Here is a 27,793-nt window from a genome sequence, read left to right on the forward strand (position 1 = left end):
TTTGGGTATAATTTTCTAAAAAGAGGGGAAAAGATAATGCTTTGCTAAAAGTGAGGCTTGGTTATGTGTAACTATTTCCTTTCCAAACTGAGGTACATTTCTGGACAAGGCTATGCTCTGTCTAAAACAGCACTACATTAGCTTTTTTGAGTAAGAAACCACATTTGATAAACTGGATGAGGCCAACACAACAGATAACATTTTATATAATTTAAAGGCAATAACAGAAAATCATGTTAATTAAAACATTAGTATTATTCCACATTTAATTTAACAGGGTTAGGGTTTCTATTGTTCTTCGTCAATAATTTTTGAAAGCGTTTTGAGGTCTACCGTTCATGTAATTGGGAGGTGAGGAGGTTATCATGCTACTCTTTAAAGGGATTTACAAGTGGGTTATAAAATACATAGGGAACTGCCAAAATAAATATACTGCTGCTTGTGGTTGTGAAAAAAGGAATGTGCCAAGCTTATTGTTTTTGGATTTCCTCCCTTTCAGGCAATTTCAGGCAGCCCTCACCGATCTGTGGGAAGCCATAAAGTTGTGCCCTGGAAACCAAGAAATCAAGAGACTGCTAACTCGAGTCGAAGAGGAGTGCAAACAGCTCCAGAGAACACAACAACAAAAGCAGCAGTGTTTTCAGGCAATGCAGCAGAGCAATGACTCTGACTATGAGGGTGAAGTACTTGTGCAGGATCACTTCAGCCTGGAAGAAATAAAAGAGGAGGAACTTTTATGTGAGCAGGAACCTGGTCCAGCTAGGCCAAGATTGCCACTTTTCCAGGCTTCTTTATCTTGCAGCAGAAACCCTCAGGAAGGTACTCAGCAGAAATTCAGGCCTGTATCTCCTCCAAACAGAGCCGGCAGTACATATTTGCGAGAGTCTGTGCAGCCCACGAAGCAAGCTCAGATAGTAAAAACCAATCAGCATCTGAATTCTGCCCAGGCTGCAACAAGACCTAGTTCTAGTCAGTCTGGCACAAAGATTCAGCACCTCCAATATCTTCCTCCAAGCCCTGTGACTTCCAGACATCTTATGACTCCAAACAACAAAGCACAGCATTTAGATGGGGCACACACAGTATCGGCAGGCGGTAGCTGTGCGCTTTTCAATGAAAGATTAGCAGCTTGCCAGCTTCCCTACTTGCAGCATAGTGACAAAGGATCTTCTTTCATGAGTAAGTCCAAAACACACGAGAAGCTGAGTGTGCATCCTCCTCCATCATTAAGTCAAGGACCCGGTGAATTAAGGCAGCAAAGTAGTGCCAGTTCGCTTTCTGTCAACAAGGTACCTTCCAGCTCAACAAGTAGCTTTTCTGAGAGCATGGCAGGACAAAATCTCGACACTCGACTCAAGGAGAACAAAGCTGGGCTTGGTCAGAGTGGATCAGTCGAACACCGGTCCCGCAGTATTCCATTCATGGGGATCATGGATAAAACTGTACGCTTCCAACAGCAGCAGATGAACCCATCAAATCGCAGTTGGCACAGCCAAGCTACAGAAGGGCTCCTGAAGAGTTCCGGGACAACTTTATCTGCAAGCTGTGAGTTTTCTTCCAAACCACCAAACAACTCTGCAAGTCAGGGCTCGTCTTTCTTTTCTTCTCCCCTAATAATAGGAGACAATCTCCAAAATGGAACTCAGTCAAAAGAACTGGAGGAACTGAAGCACCAAGCGTCTGCCAGCCCTCAAGAGAACAGGATAGGTAAGCCAGTGGCTCATTTATATCAGGAAGCTCTCTCCAAACAGCATTCTCAGCTGAGCAAAGACATTCATTCAGGACACATCACTTCTACAAAACCAAAGCGATCTTTTGTAGAATCTAACGTATGATTCACTGTTCTAGGGCAAATTAATAACAGGGATGAATCGTGGCTTTTGGTTGTAAAACTTAACTGCAATAGTGGCATTTAGGTTACTATTAATCATATTTTAGGGAGCGTATCACAAAAATGAGATCTTATAGCTGCAATATGAACATTAATCTAGCTATCCTGTCCTTTTAATTGAAATATGTTCTTAAGGTGTTTGTTAACACAGTTGAAAAGTTCCATCATTTATGTCAAACCTTGCAAGTCTGGATTTATGCAGCCTGCGGCAGTATAGCAAACTAATCTTTCTTAAATGTTTTTCTTTTAAAAATCTGCAGTCCTGAAGCTGCAGTGGTATATACACTCACTGGGGACTAAGTCTCGATGAACATAAGTACAATTTACTTCTCAGACTATAGGATTGTGTTGTAAAACTCACTTTGTTTGGTCATGTATATTGTTTATTGTTTAAATTGGGTTAATTGCTTCCAGAGGATGGAATCCACAGAACCTTTACTTTTGTCAGTGAATATTTTCTTAGAAGGAAGACTGACTGTTATTCTCCCACTTTTATAAATATGGCAGATATAACTTATATCATCTCTACAAATATTTCAGCAGCGATATTTTTTTCCCCATGCAATTGAGGCTGTCTTATCATTATTGCAAGGGAAGAAGTAAAATTTTGCATGCATTTTATTCAACATCTTTGTTATTGCACTGAGTCACATGACAAGTTAACAACATACAATCGGCACTTTACATAGTTTATCTAAACATCTTTTGAGGTGTTATATCAGAAAAGCAAGAGAAAAACAGTCATAGAGTATTTTTATAGAACATCTAATATCTATCCGAGGGAAAAGCTTACATAAAGGCCACTGATACTTTCCTCAATATCGCAGTAAGAAATATCTATTTAAATTACAAACTGTTCTTGAAGAGGCACATTTTGTAAGGATGTTCCTGTAAGTAATAAAGGTTGGTTGTATAAGCTGGAAAATTCTGTAGCCCCTTTAACAAATTATTCCCATATGTACAGAATGTATGTTACGTTATAACAACTTCACACATTTTTTTTAAAAAAGCATTAAAAAGTCTGTTTTGGAATGACTTAATCTATTCTGTAGCTTATTTATTGTTTATCTTGATATTTGTACAATCTTATTCTCTTGTTCTGTAGATCTATTTTTTGCACAGCTACTGTATTTTTCTCTTATTAAATAAAAGATTATTAATATAGTCTCTGGTTCAGTAGTGTAGTTTTACAGCACAACACTGAGCGGTCATCACTAACGCAAGTTTGATTAGGATCCATTTCAAACGTAAAATATGTGAACAATCTGCATGGATCGCTTCTCTCTTCCAAAAATTGTTGGAACACAGGTGAGTGTTTAATATTTGTAGATCAGCTCAACAGTCTGATCTCCAATGAGCTGATAACTATTCCAGGCCAAAACTTTGGTTGAATTGTCAACCTTATATCTAGGCTGCACCTCTGGAAAGTTTACTGAAATGGGAGTGTACTGCAGTTCTACAAAGTTATAATTGATCATGAGATGCCCTTTTAGTTAAACTGTGCATAGTTTGAGTTTTTCATTTCATTCTTGAGCATAGTCCTCTGAAGACTGTTTATAATAGCTAATAAAAAGAAGACTTGTTTCAGGTCTGGTAGTAAGAAGTGGTAATTCTGCTGTTAACACTTAACTAAGTCATGCAAAATGTTACTGCACAGGTTCACGCCAACTTGATAAATGGCCTAGAAAATCTCAGAACTGGAAAGCTAACTTCAGGCTCTTGCTCCTTGCGCTAGCTCTTTTCTAAGCTCAACAAAACATGACACCAGACCCATCTCACAAAGGTATTTGGAAGAAGGTTGGGCGAGGCGGGAAAATATAAGCACCTGTTGCTCTCTGTCAGGGCCACGGTGTTCCTCCATTCTTTGGAATAAACAGGAACATAAATATGTACATTTAGAGATCCAGGACAGAGGCAAAAAACCAAAAAAACCAACCATGTACCTCTCTGGCCTCAATTCTGTATTTCTGTCTACTATGGGCTGGGCCCGGGAGTTTTGGGAAGCTCTGATATCCGAATAAGCTGCAGTAGGAAAAGGCACATAATTATTTCAAAATAACTTTTTACAGCGCATGATCTATTACAAGCTGTATATTTTCTTGAAATTAATAAAACTTAAATGTTCTATCCCATGCATACATAATCAAAACCAAGTCCTACTGTCGTCTATGGAATCCATTAATATAAATATCACTTCGGCCAGAATTTCATTCAGTAGCAGACACTTAAATCATTTGTAATACCCAATAGCTGACAATCGTCAAGGATCAAGGGACTTGAGCTAATGTCATCAATTATCCCCACGGTAACAAAAGTGTGCTGTATCCATAGGCAGAAGCTGAAATGTTTTACATACCTTTCAATTTATTTCCTCTAATTTTGAAAAAAAAAAAATGACAGTCTTTAAGGTGCTTGCTTTTCATTATATTTTGGCTGAGTTTCCAACCAGCGATTAATTGCCATTTTTAGGGTTCGGTTTGGGGTAAGTACAAGTCTCTGAAGAGGGAGATTTGTCATAGGACTAGAACGCCGTTTTTTAATTATCCAATTTTCCATTGCTTCCTTCTCATAGGAATAGCCATCTAAAGAAAGAAACAAACATTCCTGAAAACAAGTGCTCTGCAAATCATACCTTAAAGCAAGATATCTCTAGATAGGAAATGGACCAACTTCGTATCAATAGATACAAATGCATATCTATTATCTAGAAGAAATCGGTATGAACTTAGCAACTGCATCCTTTGACTCTCAGTAAGAATCTACTGATGTACAAACGTAAAAGATTAATACAATGTAGAACATTTCATTAAATACTTTTTAATGTTACACAAAATCTTTCAGCACCGCTGCTTGAAGTGACTGAAGTGTCATGTCTTTTACATCTTTTACAGCCACATTGAAGGCTCCTGCTGCTTTGGCAGCAATTCAAACTGGAAGTGCTGTCTGCTAGTCATTCATATTCAGACGCTTTGGGGCAGCTCCTGAAGCAGCCATGCAGAGCTTTTGAAAGGCTCCAGCGTGGCGAACCGATCCAAATAGGTTTGCACAGCCAAAATACATACATCTCTACCAAGCTGGGGTCGGGTATGCTGGCTCTATATGTGGAGGGCCCCTGTTGCAGAGAATTGTGCTACGTGAAGAGGCCTTTCTTGGCAATTTAAATTTGCAGAATCTGGACTGTACAAGGATTATCTTCACATACTGAATTTTTTTTTCACCTGCAGTATGTAAACAGGGAAAGCATGTCTTTTCCTGCTGCCCTCAAAACTAAATCCTGTGTATTATACTTAACGGATGACAGCCTCATGAAAGACTACAATTTTTATGTACTAGAAGGACATTTTTATAATTGTAGGCAAAACCTTTGCCCCAAAATAAAAAAATACAGGTTTGACAAAAATTGAGATTGCACAGATTTGACAAAGACCCATTCTCAATAATGCCAAAGAAGGATATAAACTTATGGAATAATGAAGGAACTTGCAAATAAAATATTTTCCTTGTATTTTAAACATTATTCAGTTTTACATAGCTGCAACCACTTGTGGGGCAGAATGTAGGTTTTACAAATAGAAAAGGGTGAGCAGCAGGCCTTTGCAGCCCCACTTGCATAAATGGCAGGTGCAAGCATTCATAGCCCCACTTAACATGAGTGGCGGGCCCTGGCGCTCACAGCCCCACTCATGCAAAAACATCCCCTTCCCCCCCCCCTTGCGCGCAGGGCCATCCACCTGGAAAGGTTCGGGAAAACTGCTTTAGAAAGCCACTACATAACCTTTAGAAAGTTAGCCTTCATAATTAAGGAATCAAATAATTTGTACAAAGCAATTTTGTACAGTCTGATCATGACCAACCGAACTAGCATTTATAATTTTGTTCAGATAATTTTTTAAAGTGCACATACTATACTGGTAATTTTTATGTTTTTTTTTAGTTTTTATGATTACTGTTTTTTTTAAGCACTATTATCTTTGAAAGTTTTTCTTTATAATGTGTCTTTTTCTAGAAGCAGCAAAAAGGCAGTGATGACTTGAATATATATGCACAACTCTTCAAGCTACATAGAAATAAACTGAATATCTCTTTGTGTGTGTATGTGCGCGCGCGTGTGTGAGACACAGACGGAGAAAGTAATATGAAGTTACAGTATATAAATAATATGTGTAGTAGTAATAGCAATATCTATCTCACTGTTTTAAGATAGTGTAAGAATTAAAATACTGTATTCCAATCAAATATGTCTGAACCTCATACCATATAGTCATTCATCAGACAATATGAATATTTTCTCATGTGTAAGTAACTGATTTCCATGAAATTAAAATGATGGAATAAAAAAGTATCACTAAACATTTTCTACTGATGGATAAACACATCTCACTCTCATTCTCCCAGTTTGCTAAAAATGAGCTAGAATTCTCAGTATGTTGAGTCTGTTACTTTAATCCTGAGTTTAAAATTAATTTCCAAAAACTCATCACAAAGCTGTCAAAGGAATAATCAAAACTGCTACACAGAGTCCCTTGTGTCCTAAGCTTTTCATGTATAAAACAGAAGCACAAAATTGTGACGTGACTAGGAGATAAATGCAGTTACCAGGCCTGATTCAGTTCTGCTATGAAAAAGAAATAACATATAAATGTACTGCCAATTTTTGTAAAGGCCGTTGCCTACTTACTTAAGTCTCATACACTTTCCAAAGAATTTGGAAATTTGTAATCTACTTTCCCTCACCTCCCTTTTGAAATAATGAAATAATTTAGTGTATGCAACATTCAGATATAGTTTTCCTTAATGCAGGCATCAAGAACGTGGGCTTTCAAATGTGGGGATCTCCATTTCCATCATGCTTAGTTAGTATTTTTCAGGGAAGATTTATAACTTCATATGGCCACCCATCCAATAAATAGGACTTGCAGCAGCTAACAATTAAAAACAGTAAAATCAATAACCAAAATTATAAATGGCATCAAATAGCAACAGAGGACTTTACTACACCCCACAACTGATACAACCAGGAATTGGGCTCACCCTGTATTATCAGGACTCCTGGCTTAATAGCAAAATCAGATAATTAAGGCCCTGTGAAAAGCCAAAAGTTCAGGGTGAGTTTGATCTCTGGGAGATATTCCAGAGAGTGGGCATCATAACATCTTTCTAGTCCCACCAGCAACCCCGTCACCTGCTGGATCTAATAGGGTGGGCAGATACCAATATGGAGGCTCACAGCTTCCTAATTCCTACTTCAGCAGAAATAACTTCCCAACCCAACCTTCTAGTATAAACAGTGCATTCCTGGCAGGGAATCACAGAAGATTCCTCATTTTTCTGTCAGATCTGTTTGCCTTGTTCTTCCTCAGCTAAATTCCTTGATCACAGTTGCTGGCTCACTCTAGCCAGCACGGGTTTGTTAAAAACAGATCATGCCAAACCAAGCTTATTTCATTCTTTGATAAAGTGACCAAATTAGTAGACCAGTGAAATGCTGTGGACATAGTATACTTAGATTTCAGTAAAGCATTCGACAAAGTAGATCACAATCTACTGCTTGGTAAGCTAGAAAAAGGTGGAATAGACAACATCACCACCAGATGGATTTGTAATTGGCTGATAAACCGTACTCAATGAGTAGCCCTCAATGGTACTGCATCCACATGGGAGAGAAGTAAGCAGTGGGGTACCACAAGGATCCATCTTAGGCCCAGTACTCTTCAATATCTTCATCAATGACTTAGATGAGGAAACAGAAGGGGAACTCATCAAATTTGCAGATGACACTAAACTGGCAGGAATAACCAACACCCCAGAAGACAAGCTCAGAATCCAAAAAGATCTAGACAAACTTTAACTATGGGCCCTATCCAACAAAATGAGTTTGAATGTGGAAAAAAGCAAAGTTTTACCTTTAGGCAGGAAAAATCAAAGTTATAAGTACAGATTAGGTGAGACCTGGTTCAAAAACAGTAACTGAGAGAGACCTTGGAGTCCTAGTGGATGATCAATTGACTATGAGCCAGCAATGTGCAGCAGCAGCCAAAAAAGCTAATACAATCCTGGGTTGTATAAACAGAGGCATAGAATTAAGATCACGCGAAATATTAGTATTTATAAAACCTAGTGAGACCACACCTGGAATACTGCAACCAATTTTGGTCACCATACTATGAAAAAGATGTTGAGACTTTGGGAAAAGTTTAGAGAAGAACAACTAAGATGATCCAAGACCTGGAGACTAAAACATATGAAGAACGGTTGCAGGACTTGGGTTTGGCTAGTCTAAAGAAAAAAAGAAATAGGAGTGACATGATAGCAGTATTCCAGTATTTGAGAGGCTGCCACAAAGAAGAGGAGGTCACATTATTCTCCAAAGCACCAGAGGGCAGGACAAGAAACAACGGTTGGAAACTGATCAAAGAGAGAAGCAACCTGGAATTAAGGAGAAAGTTCCTAACAGTGAGAACAATTAACCAGTGAAACAGCTTGCCTTCAGAAATCACGGGTGCTCCAACATTGCAGGTTTTCAAGAAGAGACCAGACTAGAAGACCTCCAAGGTCCCTTCCAGCTCTATTCCTATTTCTATTCTATTCTATTCTATTCTATTCTATTCTATTCTATTCTATTCTATTCTATTCTATTCTATTCTATTCTATTCTATTTCTATTTCTATTTCTATTCTATTATTCTATTCTATTCCTATTATTCTATCCTTATTGCCTGATGTCTTCCTAACGTAGGAATGATGCCTGAGGGGGAGCTGCTTACTCATAAATGCAGTTCTAGCCACTAGCAGTCACTTGATTACTGAGTCAGCTACATCTGTAAGTTCAGACTGTGTGCTCAGCAAACAAGCAAACCTATCCCAGGGCCAAGAATCCACACCATTCCACAAAATCAGCCAAAGCCCCTCCTCTACCTCAGATCACCTTTGTACCGGTAACTTGTAAGCTCCTTTATAAAATGCTTATGTTCCTGTATGTTCTCATATACACGTGAGCTCTATGTTTTTACAAACTTTATACATAATGGAGAACTGAACAGAATGATAGCCATTCCATAAACCTTTGCCAGAGAGATGTCGCTTTAAAGAAGCTAGGTTGACAGATTGTTTACACGATTAAAGCAATCTCCTCCCATTATTCAAACCTATTAGTGTTCAATTGGCAATCATATGTCCATAGATTATATGCAATTCTATTAAGTTTGAAGTGTGTGTATATTCTAAGATTATATAATAATAATAATAAAGTTGGAAGGGACTTAGGAGGTCATCGAGTCCAACCCCCTGCTCAGGCAGGAAACCCTATAGTTTTATTGTTTTAAAATGTTTTAATATTTTGATTATAATATGTTTTTAGAGACACTGATTGAGATGGAGAAAAAAAAAGAAAGAAAAGAAGAAAAAAGAAGGAAGGAAGGACTTAATTTTAAATGAAGCGGTAAATTGCATCTAAATTCCCTTGAAATAGTAGGTTTGGGGTTTGAGGACACACTCAAATGTGAAAACTAAGTGCCCTGGCTTTTTAAATAACTCTTTAAAAATGATTTGAGAACCAAGCAAGAGTTGCCCATGCCAGATTGAAAGGGCCAACATTCAAGGGGAACCTTCAGCTGTCCTTGCAAGCTTGCAGAAAAACTCTTAAAGCCAGGAAATTTTCAACAATGTCACAAACAGATCAGTCTCTCTCACGTGTATATGAGAACATACAGGGTCAGAATTATGCTGGCCTGATAAGGGATTAAAAGGCACTGGGATCAATTTAAGAACATTAAACCCATCCCTGAACTTTCAAAACAGTCAATTTAAAATAATTCAAAAATTTTAAAGAACAAATAGTATTTTTAAAACCTAAAACTGTTATTAATAATCAGGTATGAGAAAAGCTCCAGCTTCTGGCTTCATACAGTTTTGCTTCAGATTTAATGAGATATTCTATATCTCTTTCATGCATCTTGGAAATAACAAATATGAACATTATGCAGTATTGGGCAGCCAGTTATACACATACCAAATGTGAACGTAGAAAAGCCACCCACTGGATACACCCTCCATCATATATAATATAGTATTGCAAATTGTCTAATAGATTTTCACTCTATCATGATTATACTATGGCTCATTTCTATTGGTTTCTGGGAATGTAATCAACATGGTGATAATTAAAACTAAAAATGTTTTCTCTGTGCCTTTGATAGAAAAAGATTATACGTAACTTGCTTTATAAACATATATTCTTATTACTAAATCTCTACCAAATGATAAATACAGCTAAGCCATCTTCAGCACGCTTACCTGCGGCAATCACTGGCTCTTTCATAAGTTCTTTGGTTATGGGGCACAGGAATTCATCAGGAATATCTAGAGAAGCAGATTTCATCTCATTCCTGAGCTCCTCAATGTTACGCAAAACTTTACTGCGAAGACCTAGAGATTCTGGAAAAGTTATATTAGACTTCTTAGTGACTAGATCTAACTGGAAAAATAATACAAGGCAATGTACAGTTAATTATGTAAAATGATTTTTTATGTAATTCTCCTGAATATTAAAAGCTAAAATTATGTCTTTCTTAAATTTGCAGAGAGAACACATCAAATGATGATTTTATGTAAAGCTACCTGTAATAGGGACAATATAAAATGAAAACATTACATTCACTTTTGCCTACTTAGGTTTAGCTCAAGTGACAAAAAGACATTATAAAAACAGAAAAAAATTATAGCCAAGAAAATAAGCATGAACACACATGGCACGACATGGCCAAATAGTATCTCTAAATGGCCATGTTGTGTTATGCCGTTTGTAAAACCAGACACACTTTGATTGCATCAGTAATCGTGTAGTAAATTATATTGTTTTATTTTGTTTCAGTTGCTGCTCACTTGTTGAATTCCAGTCAGTGACTGTAATAAATATCACAAGTACTGTATCATCTCTATCTGAAGAAACAAAAGAGCTTTGTAATTCCATCCTGGACTCAATTTTTAAAAAAGACAATGTAAATTTATTTCAAATTTGGAAACGAATTGGGTAGGAACTTATTTGAGTGGTGCCTAATTGCTGATGATCCACCTGGTGGTCATCTTCCCAGCCAATCAATGTTTCTAGAGAATTTAAAAAAAGAGAGAGAGAGCACAAGAGCTAAGCAATTACTATAAAATAATAAAAGATGGTCCATTGTCTTAATTTTCAATTTATGAATTTCTTTTTTTATGCAAAGCTTATTAAATCTGAGAAACGTATTTTTCAAAAGGACAAAAGTATTCGTAGCTCTTAACAGACTTTTGCTGAACTGAATGATGAGTTTTATAATTTGATTACTAATAAGGAGTGAGATGTGGGGGAAAAGAGATTTTTTTAAAAAAGATCTGAAGTAATTTGTTTTTGTCTAAAAGGAGAGGGCAATCAACTTTTATACCTTTTGTATTTTTTACCTCTGAATCTCAGGCCAGGAAGGAACAAATGTCTGCATCTTCATTTTTTTTTAAAAAAAATTTTTTTCTAATGTAACCAATTCCATGATTTGTTTAAATTTTATTTATTTTATTTATTAGAATTATGCCCATCTCACTATCCAAATTATGTGATAGTTTGAGTAGTGGATGGGTGTGCCATATCAAGGTATCAGAAGGTCTTTGGATTCAACACATCTTCAGTACATTGGATGTTGCAACATGCCAGCCTCAGAGGCTGGTAGAAGAAACTGAATTTCACTTTTGTTTCCGGAAGTCCGACATTCTATCTGAACTGGGAAAATGCAAGCAATCCTGTAGTTATTCGGATTTCTCTCGAAGACCATAAGACTGCAGTCTCAGGAAATGTTAATTTAAATTATCACAATTATTACTACCACTTGTTAATGTTATTTCTCTTTCAAAATACTAAGCTAGAAGATTTCAAAAGTTAAAATTCAGAGAAATTACAGCTATTAAACTATCACTTTTTAAACTATTATTGCTCTTGAATTTTACAAAAAAAGTAACACAGTTGAAGTAATAACGCTGAAAACATTAATTTTGTCAAAAAAGAAAGAAAAGTCTCTGGGAGGTTGGCCTACTCAAGGAAAAGGTTTCTGACTTAAACAAGGCAAAAATAATAAATTCTTTTCAAGTTGTGGAGATCAGAATCTATACAAGTTCTGAAAACAAAAGAAGAACAGCTTAAGATATGTTGTATGTATAATATTAAAAGAAAAAGTCCTCATAAGGATTTTTCAAAAATAAGATTTTTTTTCTTTTTTTCAAATTAATCTATCTCTACATTACTTTGACAGGAAATATTGAATCAGCATGTAATATTATTAGATAAAGCTATATAGAATAGTGTTATTCTGTTCTATAATGATCATGATGAAGAGGGCCTGCACAACTGTTTTCAATCACAGTCCTAATCCAACCGAGTTAAACATCAGGAAGACAAATTTATATACAATTATATGCTGAGAAATATTGTGCAGTGAAACAATGGAGAAATGACACACACCTGCAGGTACACCTGCCTTCTTCCTATTCAGTTAGCTTTATCAGAATTATGGAGATCAGCAAATTCTGCTAGCATATTTTACATTTTGTTTATCCACTTTATACTGCAGATCTCATTATGATCAACTCTGCCAAGTTTCTTATTTTCCTGTTTGTAACTAGTAATTAATTCTCAGTGGTGTCATTAAAAGTCCCTGTACACTGACATGTTATTATGTTGATATTTCGACAGAGTGCTGATGCACTTGCGGGAGGTCAGCCTATCTTCAATCCCACTGATTTCAATTTTTAATATAAGCCTATCATCAGCATTATCTAATTAGTCTCAACTGATAAGCTTTGCAACTTTGGTACCCTTGAATTCAACAAAATGCACCAAAGCTCTTGATGGAACAAAAGGGAACAATTGTGAACATTATCTGTGATTTCCATGTATACAAAACTCAGATAATTTTCATATATACCAATATGTATTTTCATATCATTATTTATAGAATAATAGTGATTTTTAAAAATTAGATAATTTGATGAAATGGCTTTGTGGTTCTCACCAGAAGTACAACCAATAGTAAACACGATTAAAAGACTAACAAAAAGGAAGATCATTCATTTTCAAATGCATTTGATTCATAAACCAATTGCATTCAATAGGTTATTTATTGTTAAAACCAACTCTGTTATACAATCCTCATCCTCATTTGTTTGTATTATCAAATCATTATTTGATTACCTGTATGATTGTTTCATTAAAAAAAATCTGACAAGGACTAAAATCAAGGAATAGAATCTATTTGATTACAACAGTCAAGTCATCTGTATCTTTTACATGAAAAGGCACTGAAGTTCTATAACTTGTTTATGAAATCAAGTATTTAGGTCTAAAAACTGTTGCTTGGTTTCCACACCAAAAAAACCTATATAAAGTTATTTATTAAATGATAATCAATTGATAATACCATCGGTTCATATCAGAATGGAATATTTTGACAACCTGGACTTGTTAAATGTTACATGTTCATATTGTTCTACATGAGACAAAAAAATTCAAACATTCCTAAAATGATTAATGTTACTAATAACTATGCTGGGTTTTTTTGCATAAATTATGTTCAGATTAGATCAGAATGTTCAGCTTAAATAATACTGTAAAATACTTCATTCAATTGTCTTACCAATTTTTAAATCATCAGTCAAGCTCTCTTTTGTAAGATTTAACAATTCTTTACCATCAATATTGTTTCTTTTAAAAATCTCAACTAGGTCTTGTAAGTTATGTGCTCGAAGCCAAACAGAAACATCTTCTTCTGTCCAGTTATCAACAGAAATCTTTGATTCCTGTATCAGAGGACTTCCTGAAAAAAGATTAAAATGAACTCACGTAACTAAATAATATATATTAAAAGAAATAATTAAAACATTGCTCCAAGTGTGAAGGGTGGCACAAATGTAACACTTATCCTCTTTTTTTGCATCAGATTTTAGCAAATGCAACCTAACATAAATCTTCTTGATATGCTATACAATTAGAAGGCAAATATTACTTTATTACTTGCTTTTAATGTATTGATCCAGACATGCGTTCAATATCTTTCCTTGTGCTGTTAGAAATACTTATTTTTTTTAACCTGATTCATTTTTCTGTGTTTCCCCCCAAAAAAGTACTTTTGGAAGACTGAGAGATACTTGAGAACAGCACAATAATTCACAAAGCCATGGGCAACAAGGAAAGAGTGGTAAGAAAAGCCACTCTATTCTCTTCTTCCAATGTACAGCTTCTGGAGGATCCTATTTTCTCAACCAATGAAGAGGGACAGTCTATACCTAATACACTGCCTTACTGTTTTCATTATGTGATATTTTAAAGCTTTTGTAAAAGACCAAATAACAATCAAAACAATCAAAAACACAATTAAAATGTTATCTTTCTTTGAATTGCAGTAGGATAAGAAACTCTTGCTTGAGTCCCCTTTGAGGCCAAACAGAGACAAGAGTGACTAAGCTGAATTGCCAGCTTGAAAATAGCCTGGGAATAACTTGCCTTTGATTATAAATAAAGATACAATCATCCAGGGTGGTACAAAAATTGGTTAATGCTTCTACTGAGGAGACAGACATGGGTTCATCCTTAGGCAATTTCTTTAACTACAAACGAGTGTCAATCCCTTTAGATATGCCTACATACCAAATGTAATGAGAAATTGATAAAGTAATAAGAACATTCATTTTGTGGGAGATATTAATTGGTTGGGGCAGGTGAGGTGCTAGCCACAGCCTATTTTAGATGGTTGGTTACAATAATTATCTTGTATAGTGATTGGATTGCTTGAGTTGGCCACTAGAACAACAAACTAATATTCATTGAAAAGTATATAAGAACACAATGATTTAATCCTGGATTGATACTGTGAACAGACGTGTGATTTAAGCCTGGTTGGATAAAAATGGGAGGGACAATTTCATTCAACTGTACAATTGGATTTCCAAATATATCTTTCAAAAATTACTGAATAGGAATTTTTCTTGGAAGAAAATTGATTATTTCTAATTTAGGCTTGGGATTAAATGAGGAAGGCTTCCGTCTGGAGCCTTACTTGAGACAAAAGGCAACAAAGAAATTATTTTACATATAAAAGTATGTAGGTTTAAACTTCGGTGGTAATGATGTAAAACAAATTGATATAATGTTTACAAGGCAGGAGACAAAAACGTTTTGGTACTGACCTGTGAAAAGTTGTTCTGGTTCCAGTTGCCAGATATGGACACATTTATCCATTGAACCGGTAGCAAATAATGGCATATCTGGTGCAAAGGCACAAGTTGTAACATATCTAGAAATAACATTACTTGATAAATATATGTCACCCTTCAAATGCTATCCTTGAAATAATAATAATAATAATAATAATAATAATAATAATAATAATAATAATAATAATAATAATAATAATATATGCCACCTCCTTTACATGGACTATCTGAAGCTGTATGGAAAAACTCCATCTGAAATAGAACGCTGCTCAACACTGTCCATATATATAGCCAAGATATTACAATAGAGTGTGGATTGCCACACTCACTATCAAACAAGGAAAAATAGTGAAAACTGAAGGAATCAAGATGCTCTACGAAAATAACATTAAAAGTCCGGATGAAGATGATTACTATAAATACCTGGGCATCCTTCAAGCTGACAATATCAAGCACACTGAAGTCAATAAAAAGATTAGAGGTGAATACACCAAGAGAGTGAAGAAGATCTTAAAGTCCAAATTCAATAGAGGAAATAGCATCAAGGCAATCAACACCTGGGCAATTCCAGTCATTAGATACACAGCTAGAATAGCGCACTGGACTCAAGCAGAACTAAAACCCATGGATAGGAAGACCAGAAAAATAATGACAATGAATCACACCCTTCATCCTCGCAGCGACATATAGACTCTACCTACCAAGGCAAATAGGTGGGTGTGGAATGTTGCAAGTACATCAGATGGCTGAAGAAGAAGAAAGGGCTTTGGAAGAATATCTGAAGGACAATGAAGAAGTTAGTATGCCAGGAAGGCTTACTGATTACTGGACAGGCCAAATTGGCCTACAAGAAAGACCAAATGAAGAACAGAATGGAGGCATGAAAAGACAAAGCACTACATGACCTGTACATTAAAAAAAATAGCAGAGAAAGCATATAATAACAAGACCTGGCAATGGCTAAGAGCAGGAAAGTTGAAGAAAGAGACTGAGGGACTAATTCTGGCTGCACAAGACCAAGCCTTAAGGACAAATGCATACAAAGCTAGAATTGAGAAGATAACAACAGACAGTAAGTGCTGCCTATGCAAAGAAACTGAAGAAACAGTGGACCATCTGGTAAGCTGCTGCAAGAAGATCACCCAGAGTGACTACAAACAACGGCATGGCAAAGTAGCAACAATGGTGCATTGGAAGGTCTGCAAGAAATATCATTTGCCTGCAAGCAAGAACTGATAGGATCATAAAATAGAGAAAGTCATAGAAAATGAAGAAGTTAAATTACTCTGGGACTTTAGAATTAAAACAGACAAGCACCTGTCACATAACACCCTGGACCTAACAACTGTCAATAAGAAAGACAAAAAAGTCTGGATAGTGGATTTGGCAGAGCCTGGAGACAGCAGAATAGAAGAGAAAGAACTGAAGAAGATAACAAAACACCTATAAACAGAAATAGAAAGACTGTGGCAAAGGCAAGCAAAGGTAGTACCAATAGTAATAGGCGCCTTGGGTACAATACCAAAACAACTGGAGTACCACTTGAATGCCATTGGCATTGACTAATTCACCACCAGTCAATTGCAGAAGGCGGCTTTACTGGGAATAGCTTCTATCCTGCAATGATATCTGTAACACCATCAAACATCCAGATCTACTACTCCCAGGACCTTCGGAAGGACTCGAAAGATAGACAAAAATGCCAAATCCAATCTGAACATGAGGCTGTGCAGTGATCAATACTACTACTACTACTACTACTATATAGTAATATACTAATACATGCTAATGGCCTACCTGGTATGCTGAGTCAAAATGTGTAGGCTGCTCCCAGTGTTCTGTCCAAAATAAACAAAGAAACAAACAAATGATAAGGCAATTTAAATTAATCTATACACCATTTTTATATCCAAAAATTACAGGTATACATAATACATTTACAGATACAGTATCTATAATTAATACAGAAAGCTGAATTTATTAAAAATTGCAGTAAATCATTATCAAACAGAGAAGAATTCCAAAACTACAAATATCCCTTACTCAACTGGGCTTACAGGAAAAAAACCACTACCCAATATTTATATATATTTTTGAAGATTATTTAAGATTACAATAATCTTCAAAAATATTAAGAAATAACATAAAGGTGACTAGAATTAATTATGCTGCCAGCTAAGTTAAATGGATAACAAATCCTGTAGTTGGCATCTAACACCACTAGATGCTACTCTTCACATTGTTCTACTTCCATTGGAAAAGCTATTTTTTAGTATATAGTTTCCTATAATATTTTTTCTCATTCTTAATGTGCCATAAAAGTCTTTATTATTTTTGCAATTCATAATTTTCTCTAAAATTTATCTAAAATAAGACATTGCAGTATTATACATACAGTACTTAAATTCATCTCAGAAAAACTAAGGAAATTATTCCAAAATTAACTATTAAAATATCCTATGATTGTATAAAAAACAGGTTTGCAATAAAAAAACTTACAAACAGATAGCAAGTACATGCTCGTTTTTCATTACTGTACTATATTTCATTGCATTGGCCTATATGCACTATCATACAACTGCTTATACAACTTGCTATCTGCCCATCACTCGTCACTATAAGGTCCATCATATGCTTTATTCCTTGCCATATTATTTGGATCGCATATACTCTGAGCCAAAGTAAAACTATACAGCTACAGACTCTTTTCCTCAGAGAATCTCTCTACAAAGCCGAAGAATCTACCTTGCTATTTGGTGTATCAAATCCCCATTTTATATTTTTAACTTTCAGAGACATTTGGACTAACAGTGACTAAAACTTTTGTATCATTTAAAGACAGACATATTCCTCTAGAGTCTAGATCAGGGGTAGGCAACCTTGGCTCTTTTATGACTCGTGGACTTCAACTCCCAGAATTCCTGAGCCAGCTATGAAGTCCACGAGTCATAAAAGAGCCAAGGTTGCCTACCCCTAGTCTAGATGATCAAAAAGTACATGGAAAAAAAATACCAGTGTCAGGTTTCAGTTGAGACTGCAATCCTTTCCACATTAACAGTACATAGGATATTAAAAACGCCTTTCTCTCCTCCCCCCAAAAGTTTTTTTCTTCATCTGCATCAGAAAATTGCAGCCCCCCCCCCCTTAAATTTGGTCAATGGCTGATGAAATGTATCCACTGGCAGATAGTTGACCCTGGGTATAACCCATCTTTTAAAACTTTTTTTTAATTTAAATATATAGTCTTTAATGAAGTAGAGCATTTTCTTGTTGTCAAGAATAGAAACAGAAATGATTTTTTTCTGCACCCTGTAAACTACTTGGAACTGTAAAGCAAACAAGTGACAAATAAATATTCTAAATACTTTTTACAAATAATTCTGTGGAATAACAAGCAGATTCAAAGGGGGGAAAAAAAGCTTAAGCAAATACCTGGCCTACACAGCTTATCATGGAATAAGTTACTGAATAAGCAAATTTTGCAATGCCTACTAATAGAAAAAAGAATGTTAATATATTGTTATCCTTGCATAATGAGGGCTTTCCCTCTTAAATACTTACAGTTTCAAAAATCATTACAGTTTTGTCCACAGACCTAGTGAGAAAACAAAGATGAAATAACATAACTGTATCAGAACTCATCCTTCAATAGTTAAAAAAAAGGTTTTAATTGTCCAAGAATCAGAATAGTGTGAATAGCAAACAGTGAGCATAAGCTCAATGTTAGAGCACAGTGATTATTATGAATATGGTAGTTAACTTTACAATAACCTCCTCTGAAACTCAAAGGGAATGAAAAGAAATCCAGGAGGATAAGAATCATTAAAATAATCTGTTGAACATTTTAAAAACTGAGACTCCAATCATTAAGAATTCTATAGTTGTCTCTACTAGAAGGAGTAATATATATACTTCTTAAATGATTTTGCTTGTTGGTTTTGATTTGTATTCTGTGTACAGGTAGTTTTCGACTTATGACCAGTCGCTTAGCAATCCCTCAAAGTTACAATGGACCCCGTCAGGGCTACTTACAACCCAAAATTCCAACAGCCCCCAGGACAATTACATTTTTGGTGCAATTTATGATGAGTTTTTTTTTGCCCAAGCCCAGCATTTTCTTCAGGAAAACTGCCTATTGAAGACAATGGGTTCACTTAATGGCTGCTGTGTTCACTTAAGTCATGATGACTCATTTAATGATTTTACAGCAAAAAGGCTGTAAAATCAGACACATGTATTAGTCATGCTTAACGACAGGCATGACCTATGATCATAATTCCAGGCTCAATTATAGACATAACTCAAGGATTACCTGTAGTTCTGATCCACTGCTTGGTTGAACAAAAGTAGTATTAAAGCTGTCTTGCTCCATAACCTTGAAATACACTGTATTAATGTAGAATAAGCCTTTCTGCAAAAGCAACTGACTTTTTTTCATATTGCATCTTAAATGTATGATTGTTTATATTTACTTTCTGTTGCAAAAACTTAGGTTTTGAATATGTATTTAATGGAGACGTGCCATCTATACATTTTTTTTCTTTTAATTCACATAGAAAGGTTGATCACAGGTACACAAGTTGCAAGTAGACTTTTTCTTACATATTTTTTAAATTTGGGAGATTGGTCTATAGTGGTTTTGAGTTCATTACAAATGTCCAACACTACTTTCAAATAAACCTTCTCCTTAAAATGATTCATGAGCTTAAATGGATATAATGTGATGCTCAGTATTGTCAATGGCATCATAGCACTTACCGTGTTTCCCAGAAAATAAGACCCAGTCTTATATTTTTTGGGGACACCAAAAGACGCATTAGGGATTATTTTGGGGGAAACACGGTATCAGGGTGATCAGCCTGGCCAGGCGCTCCGTCCCCCGTGCGCGCACAAGATGCGGCGAGTGTGGAGGGGCCAAAGGTGTCTGGCAGCAGCTGCAGCCTGCTGGCCCCAGGGCACAGTGCAGATAAGTCTGAGCACAGAGGCAGAGGCAAGGGAGGCAAGCAATCTGGATGTGCGCACAGTTGCCTGTCTCGCGGGAGGCTCGCAGGACAGCATCGGCAGGAGGCAGAGGCACGGGGGGAGGCAGGCGATCCGGACACACTGTGGGCTGCCTGCCCCAGCACAGCCGCAGATTAGCCAAGAGACCAAAGGACAGAATGGGCAGTGTGTCCGGATCGCATGCCTCCTCCCCATGGCTCTGCTTCCGCCTGCTGCCGTTGCTGCCGTGCAAGCCTCCCACGAGCACAGTGTGTCTGGATCGCCTGCCCCCCCGCCTCTGCCCTCAAACTTACTTGCAGCTGCGGCTGCTGCCAGACACCATCCGCCCCTGCACACTTGCCGCTTCCTGTGCTGGCCACGCCCACCCCCAGGCTTATTTTTGGGTAGGGCTAATATTAAGCGCACCCCCAAAAAATCAGGCTAGGGCTCATTTTCTGGGTGGGTCTTATTTTCAGGGAAACACAGTATCAGTGTAGAAATAAGCTAAATAAAGGTCCATCTTTATAAACATAGAAATGGGAAAAACTAAGAACCAATTGAGCAAACCAACTGCAGAAGTAGAATATATAAATTAAACAAAGATTCTTACCCAGTAACTAAAACCTGCCCATTCGAGGAAAAAGCACAAGCCAGAACTGGGGCAGTATGTCCACTTAAAGTACATCTATATCTCAGGTCAAATCCTAAACATTGAAAGGCGAACAAATATTTAATGAAAATATTCTTTATCAAATTGCAACCTTATCACTTTTGAATACAAAGTAAAATATACTGCACAATGCAGTATCTAGCTTGTGTTTTGTATTGTAAATCTGGCTTCTCTTTAATGTTCTAGCTTTGTATTCCATGAAAGCAATGAGAATAGGATAAAATGGATACCTTTTTTAAAAATTTTATTTTCATAACAAAATTTTCTGATCATTTCCCTCCAAAATGTGCTTTGGAAGATCTTTAGAGCCAATTTAGGAGCCAAAATAGGGAAGAATTCAATCTGACAGAACCATACACCACTAGGGTATTATTAATGAATTCATGCTAATGAATATGAATTCATTAATATGAATTCATATTAATATTAATGAATGAAAAATATATTTTAACCCTCGTTCTAATATCAATCAAAATAAGGAACAATAAATAATTATATATGAAAAAGCTTCACACTCTCTTAAGAATGATTACTTTACCTTTCTCTCTCTGTTGTTGGTGTTTTTATTGTTTTATTGCAGGGGTATCAAACTGCTGGCCCGCGGGCCAGATGCGTCATAGCGAAACCGCGCCCACCCCATTGCCAGCAATGGCAAAAAAGTCGCAATACATCGTGACACGTCATGTGACGTTGCGAGTTTGATACGCTTGCTTTATTGTAATATGTTGCTTTACAGTAATGTACCATCAATTATTTCCTTTTTTCCTTTTTATACTTTTATAAGCAATCCTTTTGTATTATCAAAAAGGATTATTCACTTGTTCAGTAAGATACTTCCGTTTTCTTTTGTCTTATGTTCGTTGTTTGAGCAAGACCTAATCAAAAATCCAAGCAGTGGAAAGGCAAGTAATTTTTTTAAAGAATAAGCATTTTTAAATTATTGATACCTGTAGAATCAGAAGATGAAATGAGCCAGATCTTACTTATGCCATCCTGACCAGAAGATGCCATTTTGAAATAATCAGCATCTGGCTTATCTGAGAAAATAGATACATATTCAGAAATGCATGAGAAACACAACAAAATAAGGTTTTCTATTTTTTCCAATATCTGCTTCTAGTAAACTAAGCACAATTAGAGGTTTGCTGTGCAAAACTCAGAAATCTGGTGGACTGTATGTAATGCAAGTAGTCCTTGACTTATGACCAGAATTGTGACCAAAATTTCTGTTGCTAAGCAAGGCAGTTGATAAACGAGGAATGCCTGATTTTATTACCTTTTTTGCCACAATTGTTAAATGTATAACCACAATTTTTGAGTGAATCATGTGGTCATTATGCAAATCCAAATTCCCCTATTGATTTTGCTTATCAGGAGCCAGCTGGGAAGACCTCAAGTGGCAATCATATGACTCTGGGATGCCGTAACCATTGTAAATACATGTCAGTTGCTAAGCGCCCAAATTTTGATCACATGACTATGGGGAATCTGTGGCAGTTGTTAAGTGCGAGGACTGATTATAAATCACTTTTTTCTCTGCCACTGTAACTTCAAATGGTTGCTAAACAAACAAATGGTTGTAAGTTGAGGACTACCTATATCTAATTTGTTTTGTGTTGTAAATCAGACAGTTCTTGAATTTTCTGGCTTTGTGTTCCACGAGAGCAATATAAAATATGCTAGAATGGAACGTTTTTTCGCCCTATAATTACAATAGTTCTATATAGTGTCTCCAATCCACACACCTGTTTAATGTAACACAAGTAATCCCAAATAGGCAAAGATAAATGGACATCCCAAAGGTGCTTTTTTAGGAGGCAACTGGATTTTCTTGTTTTTCTTTGAAGATGTTTCACTTCTCATCCAAGAACCTTCCTTCTTCAGCTCTAACTGGATGATGGGGAGTGAAAGGATTTATATTGCTTGAAGACAGCTGGTCATTTGCATTCTTTTAGAGAGTTGTTGGGACCATTTGGAGATTTACCTGTGTCCTCTCCTGAGTAGTGCAAATGTGTGTGGAGCCTTCTCAGATAACAGGATGTTTTTCTGCCCTGTGTCCCTCGCTATTGAAGACAGGTACAGGCGGTTAGGATGAGTCTGTGTTGTCTGAATCTCAAACTAAAGCACAAATGGTTCCTGTAGTCTGCAATGTTTCTGGAAATCCGTTCATACTCTCCCACCATTCGACTCCCCACCATCCAGTCAGAGCTGAAGAAGCTTCTTGGATGAGAAGCGAAACATCTTCAAAGAAGAACAAGAAAGTCCAGTTGCCTCCTGAAAAAGCACCTTTGGGACAATCACACCTGGATGACTGAGAGTCCCCATAGACTGGCTGAGGAATTCTGGGAGTTGAAGTCCACAAGTCTTAAAGTTGCCAAGGTTGAGAACCCCTGCCATAGACGATAAATGGACATCTTTCATTCCAATTTTAACTATGGTAATTTAAAAATCATTGTATATATTTTAGGAGGACTTCATTTTATATATGGATGTTAACATTTTCCCTACGATACTGGAATTTGAAATCATAAGACTAGCTGAACTGAGCATAGAATACTCAAGCAGAAGCCAATTAGCAGTTCCAAAATCATGTTTATTAGGGAAAAAAATAAAAAATGAAATTAATTGCTTTGAATTCGACATTTTCCATATGAAGAGAGATTAAAAGTAAAAGTTACTGTCCTTTTAAAGTATGTTCAGTGAAAGCAAAGCAGCATTGTATATGTTCGTTGCCTTGAATTACTTATAAAATAAAAAAAATGAGATAAAATCAAATAAAAATAATAAATAATTTCACATAATTTTAATTGCAGCCAAAATTCTCTTCTACTTCAAGCACAATTTCTTTAAGGGGAAAGAAAAGTATGATAAACTTTTTACACAGTACAGTCCTCTGCATATATACTATGAATTAAGTCCTACTGTGATCAGTAGAGCTTACCCCCACGAAATGTCTTTAAGATAACAGTCTTATGTGCCATACATTTGCAAAAGAGATAGATCACTGGGCAGGAAATATTACTTAAGAAAAAAATCTGGCTTTAAATCCATTACAATAGAATTAAGTTAAAGAGAAACTTCAAAAGGAATTTATATTCATCAGTTATAGATACTAAGGACAAGAATACAAGTAACAGTTAAGTCTGGAACTGACAAAATATTAAAAGGATTTATTTAAATAGTAAATTATCTAACCAGAATGTGGCCTTGAAGAAAAATCACAGCAGGTAACACCAAGATCATGAGCTTTCTCATTATGTAAGCACTTCATTTTGTCATCCCAGAAAGTTAGATCTCCACAGGATGATCCCATCACAAAGAAACGTCCATTAGGAGCAAATGCACAAGCTACCAATGATCCATCTTTAACGCTACCAGATCTAAAAAGCAAGAATAAAGGAATTTGGTAGCTACATGTTTGGGGAAAAAAAAGAAATTAAATCTAAAAGGAGAATATTTCAAAGTAATCTTTGATATAACAAACAGAGCAATGTCAAAGCTGCCTACACATGTACTATAACATTTTAATTTGTGTAATTATAAAATTTCAAGACTTATTGTTAATCACTTGTCAAGATTAGGGGTATATTTTAAAGGCATTGACATTTAGGGAACTACTTATATTCCTTCTTTTTTTGCTGCGTTTTATATTAAGTGTAAATTCTAAATTATGTTAAATCTTAATTATAATTATTTAGAGCAGGCAAGAATCATTAATTTAGTTTGTAATTGTTTTATTCTAAGATATGCCAGGATTCAGATAATAGGCAAGTAGCTATTAATCTTCATGTAAACAAAAACTTCAGAACAGGATATTGCAGTTGCATCAAAGGAAAAGAGAGCTAGAGCAGTGGTTCTCAACCTTTCTAATGCCGCGACCCCATAATACAGTTCCCCATGTTGTGGTGACCCCCAACCACTTATACATCACTGGGTGCCAGGGGCGTGGCCAAAGAAAAGGGGAAAAAATGGTGGACAGCCTTGTTTGGTGACCCCCGTGAAATGGTCGTTTGACCCCAAATGGGGTCCCGACCCACAGGTTGAGAACCACTGAGCTAGAGCCACAGTTTAGCATTATGTCCAGCGAGTTTACTGATTCACATGAATACAGCACAAGAAAATTGATCATTCTTATTGAGACATTTTACCCCTAAAATAATAATTATGTCTACATAAAACTGCATTGTTTCATTCTTGATAGAGTGTTTTTAAACATGATACTGTACAGGACATGTTAATTAAAAAACAAACAAACAGAAACAAATCTTTCCTGCAATACTTGAATTTCAAGAACTCTCTTCAATCCATTGAAGTCCAAGGATCGTTTGCCCTGACTTTCATAGAAGCAGTCCTAACTTTATCACTAAATGAGACAGCCTGATCAGCCAAGTGGTACCCTTAAAATCTATTGGGCCTAAAACTCGTTGAGGTCTGGTTCACAGGGTTAACACAGCCAGTTTTGGTCACCACGATGTAAAAAAGATGTTAAAGACTCTTTAGAAAGAGTACAGAGAAGAGCAACAAAGTTGATTAGGGGACTGGAGGCTAAAACATAAAAGGAACGCTTGCTGGGATTGGGTATGTTTAGTTTAACAAAGAGAAGGACGAGGGGGGACATGATAGCAGTGTTCCAATACCTCAGGGGCTGCCACAAAGAAGAGGGAGTCAAGCTATTTTCCAAAGCGCCTGAAGGCAGGACAAGAAGCAATGGATGGAAACTAATCAAGGAGAGAAGCAACCTAGAACTAAGGAGAAACTTCCTGACAGTTAGAACAATTAACCAGTGGAACAACCTGCCTCCAGAAGCGGTGAATGCTCCAACACTGGAAGTTTTTACGAAGAGACTGGACAGCCATTTGTCCGAAATGGTATAGGGTTTCCTGCCTGAGCAGGGGTTGGACTAGATGACCTCCAAGGTCCCTTCCAACTTTATTATTATTATTATTATTATTACTACTGGAGTAGAAATGGGAATGCAACTTCTTCCATTATAGTAAGCATAAGCAAATAAACTTAATAATTCTGAAAAAAGTATTTCTAATTGCCTCAGATTTGGTATACTCACCGAAACAATTTTAGGGTCTGAACATTCCACATATTTACACTTCCATCAGCTGCTCCTGAAACTAAATATGTAGAATCAGGAGAAAATCGACAAATTCTTAGAGGGTTTCTACAGGGATGCTCCAATATTCCCCGTTTCAACCCATCTTGAGTATTCCACAAAATTGTGTTGCCATCTGTAGAACATGAAGCCAAAATATGCCCCGAAGGAGAGAAGCAACAGCAATGGACAGCATAAGTGTGACCTTTCAATGGTGAGTAAGGAACCTCACTAAAATTGTTTAACGAATACAGACGGACTGTTTTGTCCAAGGAACATGTAGCCAAATAGGAAGAAGAGAAGGCACAATAGTTGACATCATCATTGTGGTCTGCCAAAGTGCAAATTAATTTAACCATTTGGTGATATAAAGTTACCTGAAATAAAGAGAAACAAAAATCAAGTTGATTCATAATTTCTAGATTAAGTTACACTCCATTGAACATTGTACTAAGAAAGCTGATCTATCATTACCAAAATATTGGTCCTCACAAAAAAATGCTTTCTCACTAGTTTCAATCAGAGTAAAGGTGAAAAGCTAAACCCAAAATAATAACCCATAATTTATGGATGATATTATATACTTATAGAGACCTTGCGTCCATTATTCTTTATTTTAGGAAGCTGTCCTTTAAATTTATTTGCTTGGTTTTGCTCTTGAATTATCCTTTGTAAAGCAAAATTTTAAACATAAACAATTAACTTTTTTTTCTCCTTATAAAGCTCTTTCAGATTTGCCCTTTTTTCAGGTTTCTCCTTTACTTTTTTCGAGAATATACGGTCGCTATAGGTACCTTATAATCAGGCACACTGGAAATACCTACCTGGATTTTGATTTACAGAGGCTGGCAGCTTCCAACCTCAGAGTCACCTGCAACGTCAGAATTGCTTTCTGTACTCCCTGACACTTAACTCTGTCTGCTTCACGTTCGAGAGACGTAATTTGAAACAAACATTTTCAAGGCAGAGGTCTGACCATTTCAAAGTCTTAAGACTAACACTAAGAGACCCTTTCCCCGTTTCCTCTTTCCAGAAGATGGGGGGGGGAGACCCAGAATAGAGGGGCTGGGACAGGCAAACAGGCACCACCCACCACCGGGGGGCGCTCTCGTTCTAACGGCCCCGAAGCGGCCCCAGTACTCTCAGGAGTCCCGCTTCAGCCCTCCAATCCGAGAGGGGAGGAACAGGACCCTCCCTCAACTCTGTTCCTACCTCTCCCTACGGCGGCGCGGTGCCTTCGGGACTCGCCCGTTCTATCCGTGAGGAACTGAGCGACTGACAGAGGCCTGGGGACACCCGACCTGTCAGAAACAAAACAAGGTCACGTGGCCGCGCCCATCGCTTTTCTCCGGGGGGGAAGATGGAAGTGCTGTACACAGTAAAACCGGCCGAACCTGTGCTCACGTGACCGTCTCCTCCGAACGCGGAAGCAAAATGGGGGGGCGTGTTGGTGACCGTCGGGGATGTGACGTCACCATTGTAAACAAAGTCACTACGTTCCTGTTTTCTCCTTCGTGACTCCCCGATCCTGTGCTTCGTACCTTGAGGCTTCACACAGGCGGGAACTGCATTTAAGACAAAATGGAAAAAAGAGGGTTGCGAGCCGTATAGTCCAATAAATGTGCCCGAATTAAAAAATAATCTGCCTTTTACAGACTTACCTTGAGCTAAACCCCTTAAAAATTCGCTGCGACTTAAAGGTGTGTGGGAGGAAATTGCATTTGGTCAACTGTTCAGTTTCCAGATTTTCAACTGGCAGACATTCAACAGTCTCCCATCTAAATTTCGGGACTTAATGATTGTAACATAAACACGTAAGGGAAGTATCAACCCGAATTGCCATATCCAAGTATTCCTGACATAAAACAGGAAGACGAGGGTTTGTTATCAATCATATCTACATATGTCAGGTGTGGTGACTT

General features: G+C 36.8%; 2 protein-coding genes across 14 annotated transcripts in view; one reads left to right on the plus strand and one right to left on the minus strand.

The window, feature by feature from the left end:
- TANC1 (tetratricopeptide repeat, ankyrin repeat and coiled-coil containing 1) overlaps window positions 1–4,181 on the plus strand; it is a 185,063-nt gene extending 180,882 nt beyond the window's left edge. For all 11 annotated transcript variants that reach the window (XM_039328411.1, XM_039328414.1, XM_039328409.1 and 8 more), the window contains one exon: window positions 500–4,181. In XM_039328411.1, coding sequence (XP_039184345.1) covers window positions 500–1,835 — 1,336 coding nt within the window. In that variant the 3' untranslated portion in view covers window positions 1,836–4,181. The remainder of the gene's footprint in view (window positions 1–499) is intronic.
- Window positions 2,675–27,676, minus strand: WDSUB1 (WD repeat, sterile alpha motif and U-box domain containing 1). 3 transcript variants are annotated; one of them, XM_039328422.1, is made up of 12 exons: window positions 27,084–27,676; window positions 26,696–26,742; window positions 25,833–26,248; window positions 23,963–24,147; window positions 21,715–21,804; window positions 20,708–20,801; window positions 18,679–18,712; window positions 16,915–16,955; window positions 15,091–15,197; window positions 13,542–13,721; window positions 10,183–10,323; window positions 2,675–4,473 (listed from the first exon to the last, which is right to left on the minus strand). In XM_039328422.1, the coding sequence occupies exons 3-12, from the start codon at window positions 26,228–26,230 to the stop codon at window positions 4,295–4,297; spliced, it is 1,449 nt and encodes a 482-aa protein (XP_039184356.1). In that variant the 5' UTR covers window positions 26,231–26,248; window positions 26,696–26,742; window positions 27,084–27,676; the 3' UTR covers window positions 2,675–4,294. The 3 variants fall into 3 exon arrangements, with proteins under 3 accessions (XP_039184356.1, XP_039184353.1, XP_039184354.1); XM_039328419.1 differs by lacking the exon at window positions 26,696–26,742 and having other exon boundaries at window positions 27,084–27,673; XM_039328420.1 differs by lacking the exon at window positions 27,084–27,676 and having other exon boundaries at window positions 26,696–27,054.
- Window positions 27,677–27,793: the final 117 nt, after the last annotated feature.

Source organism: Crotalus tigris, unplaced genomic scaffold (genome assembly GCF_016545835.1).
Source record: "Crotalus tigris isolate CLP2741 ecotype Arizona unplaced genomic scaffold, ASM1654583v1 scf7180000024376.1991246, whole genome shotgun sequence".
NCBI classification, from domain to species: Eukaryota; Metazoa; Chordata; class Lepidosauria; order Squamata; family Viperidae; genus Crotalus; species Crotalus tigris.

Coding starts and splice junctions, on each gene's coding strand:
- WDSUB1 (XM_039328422.1), bottom strand. CDS start 26,230: ATGGTTAAATTAATTTGCACTTTGGCAGACCACAATGATGATGTCAAC. Junction 15,198..16,914: donor ATTTTGACTCAGCATACCAG/GTAGGCCATTAG, acceptor TGTTATTTCTAG/ATATGTTACAACTTGTGCCT. Junction 10,324..13,541: donor GACTGATGATTTAAAAATTG/GTAAGACAATTG, acceptor TAACTTTTCCAG/AATCTCTAGGTCTTCGCAGT.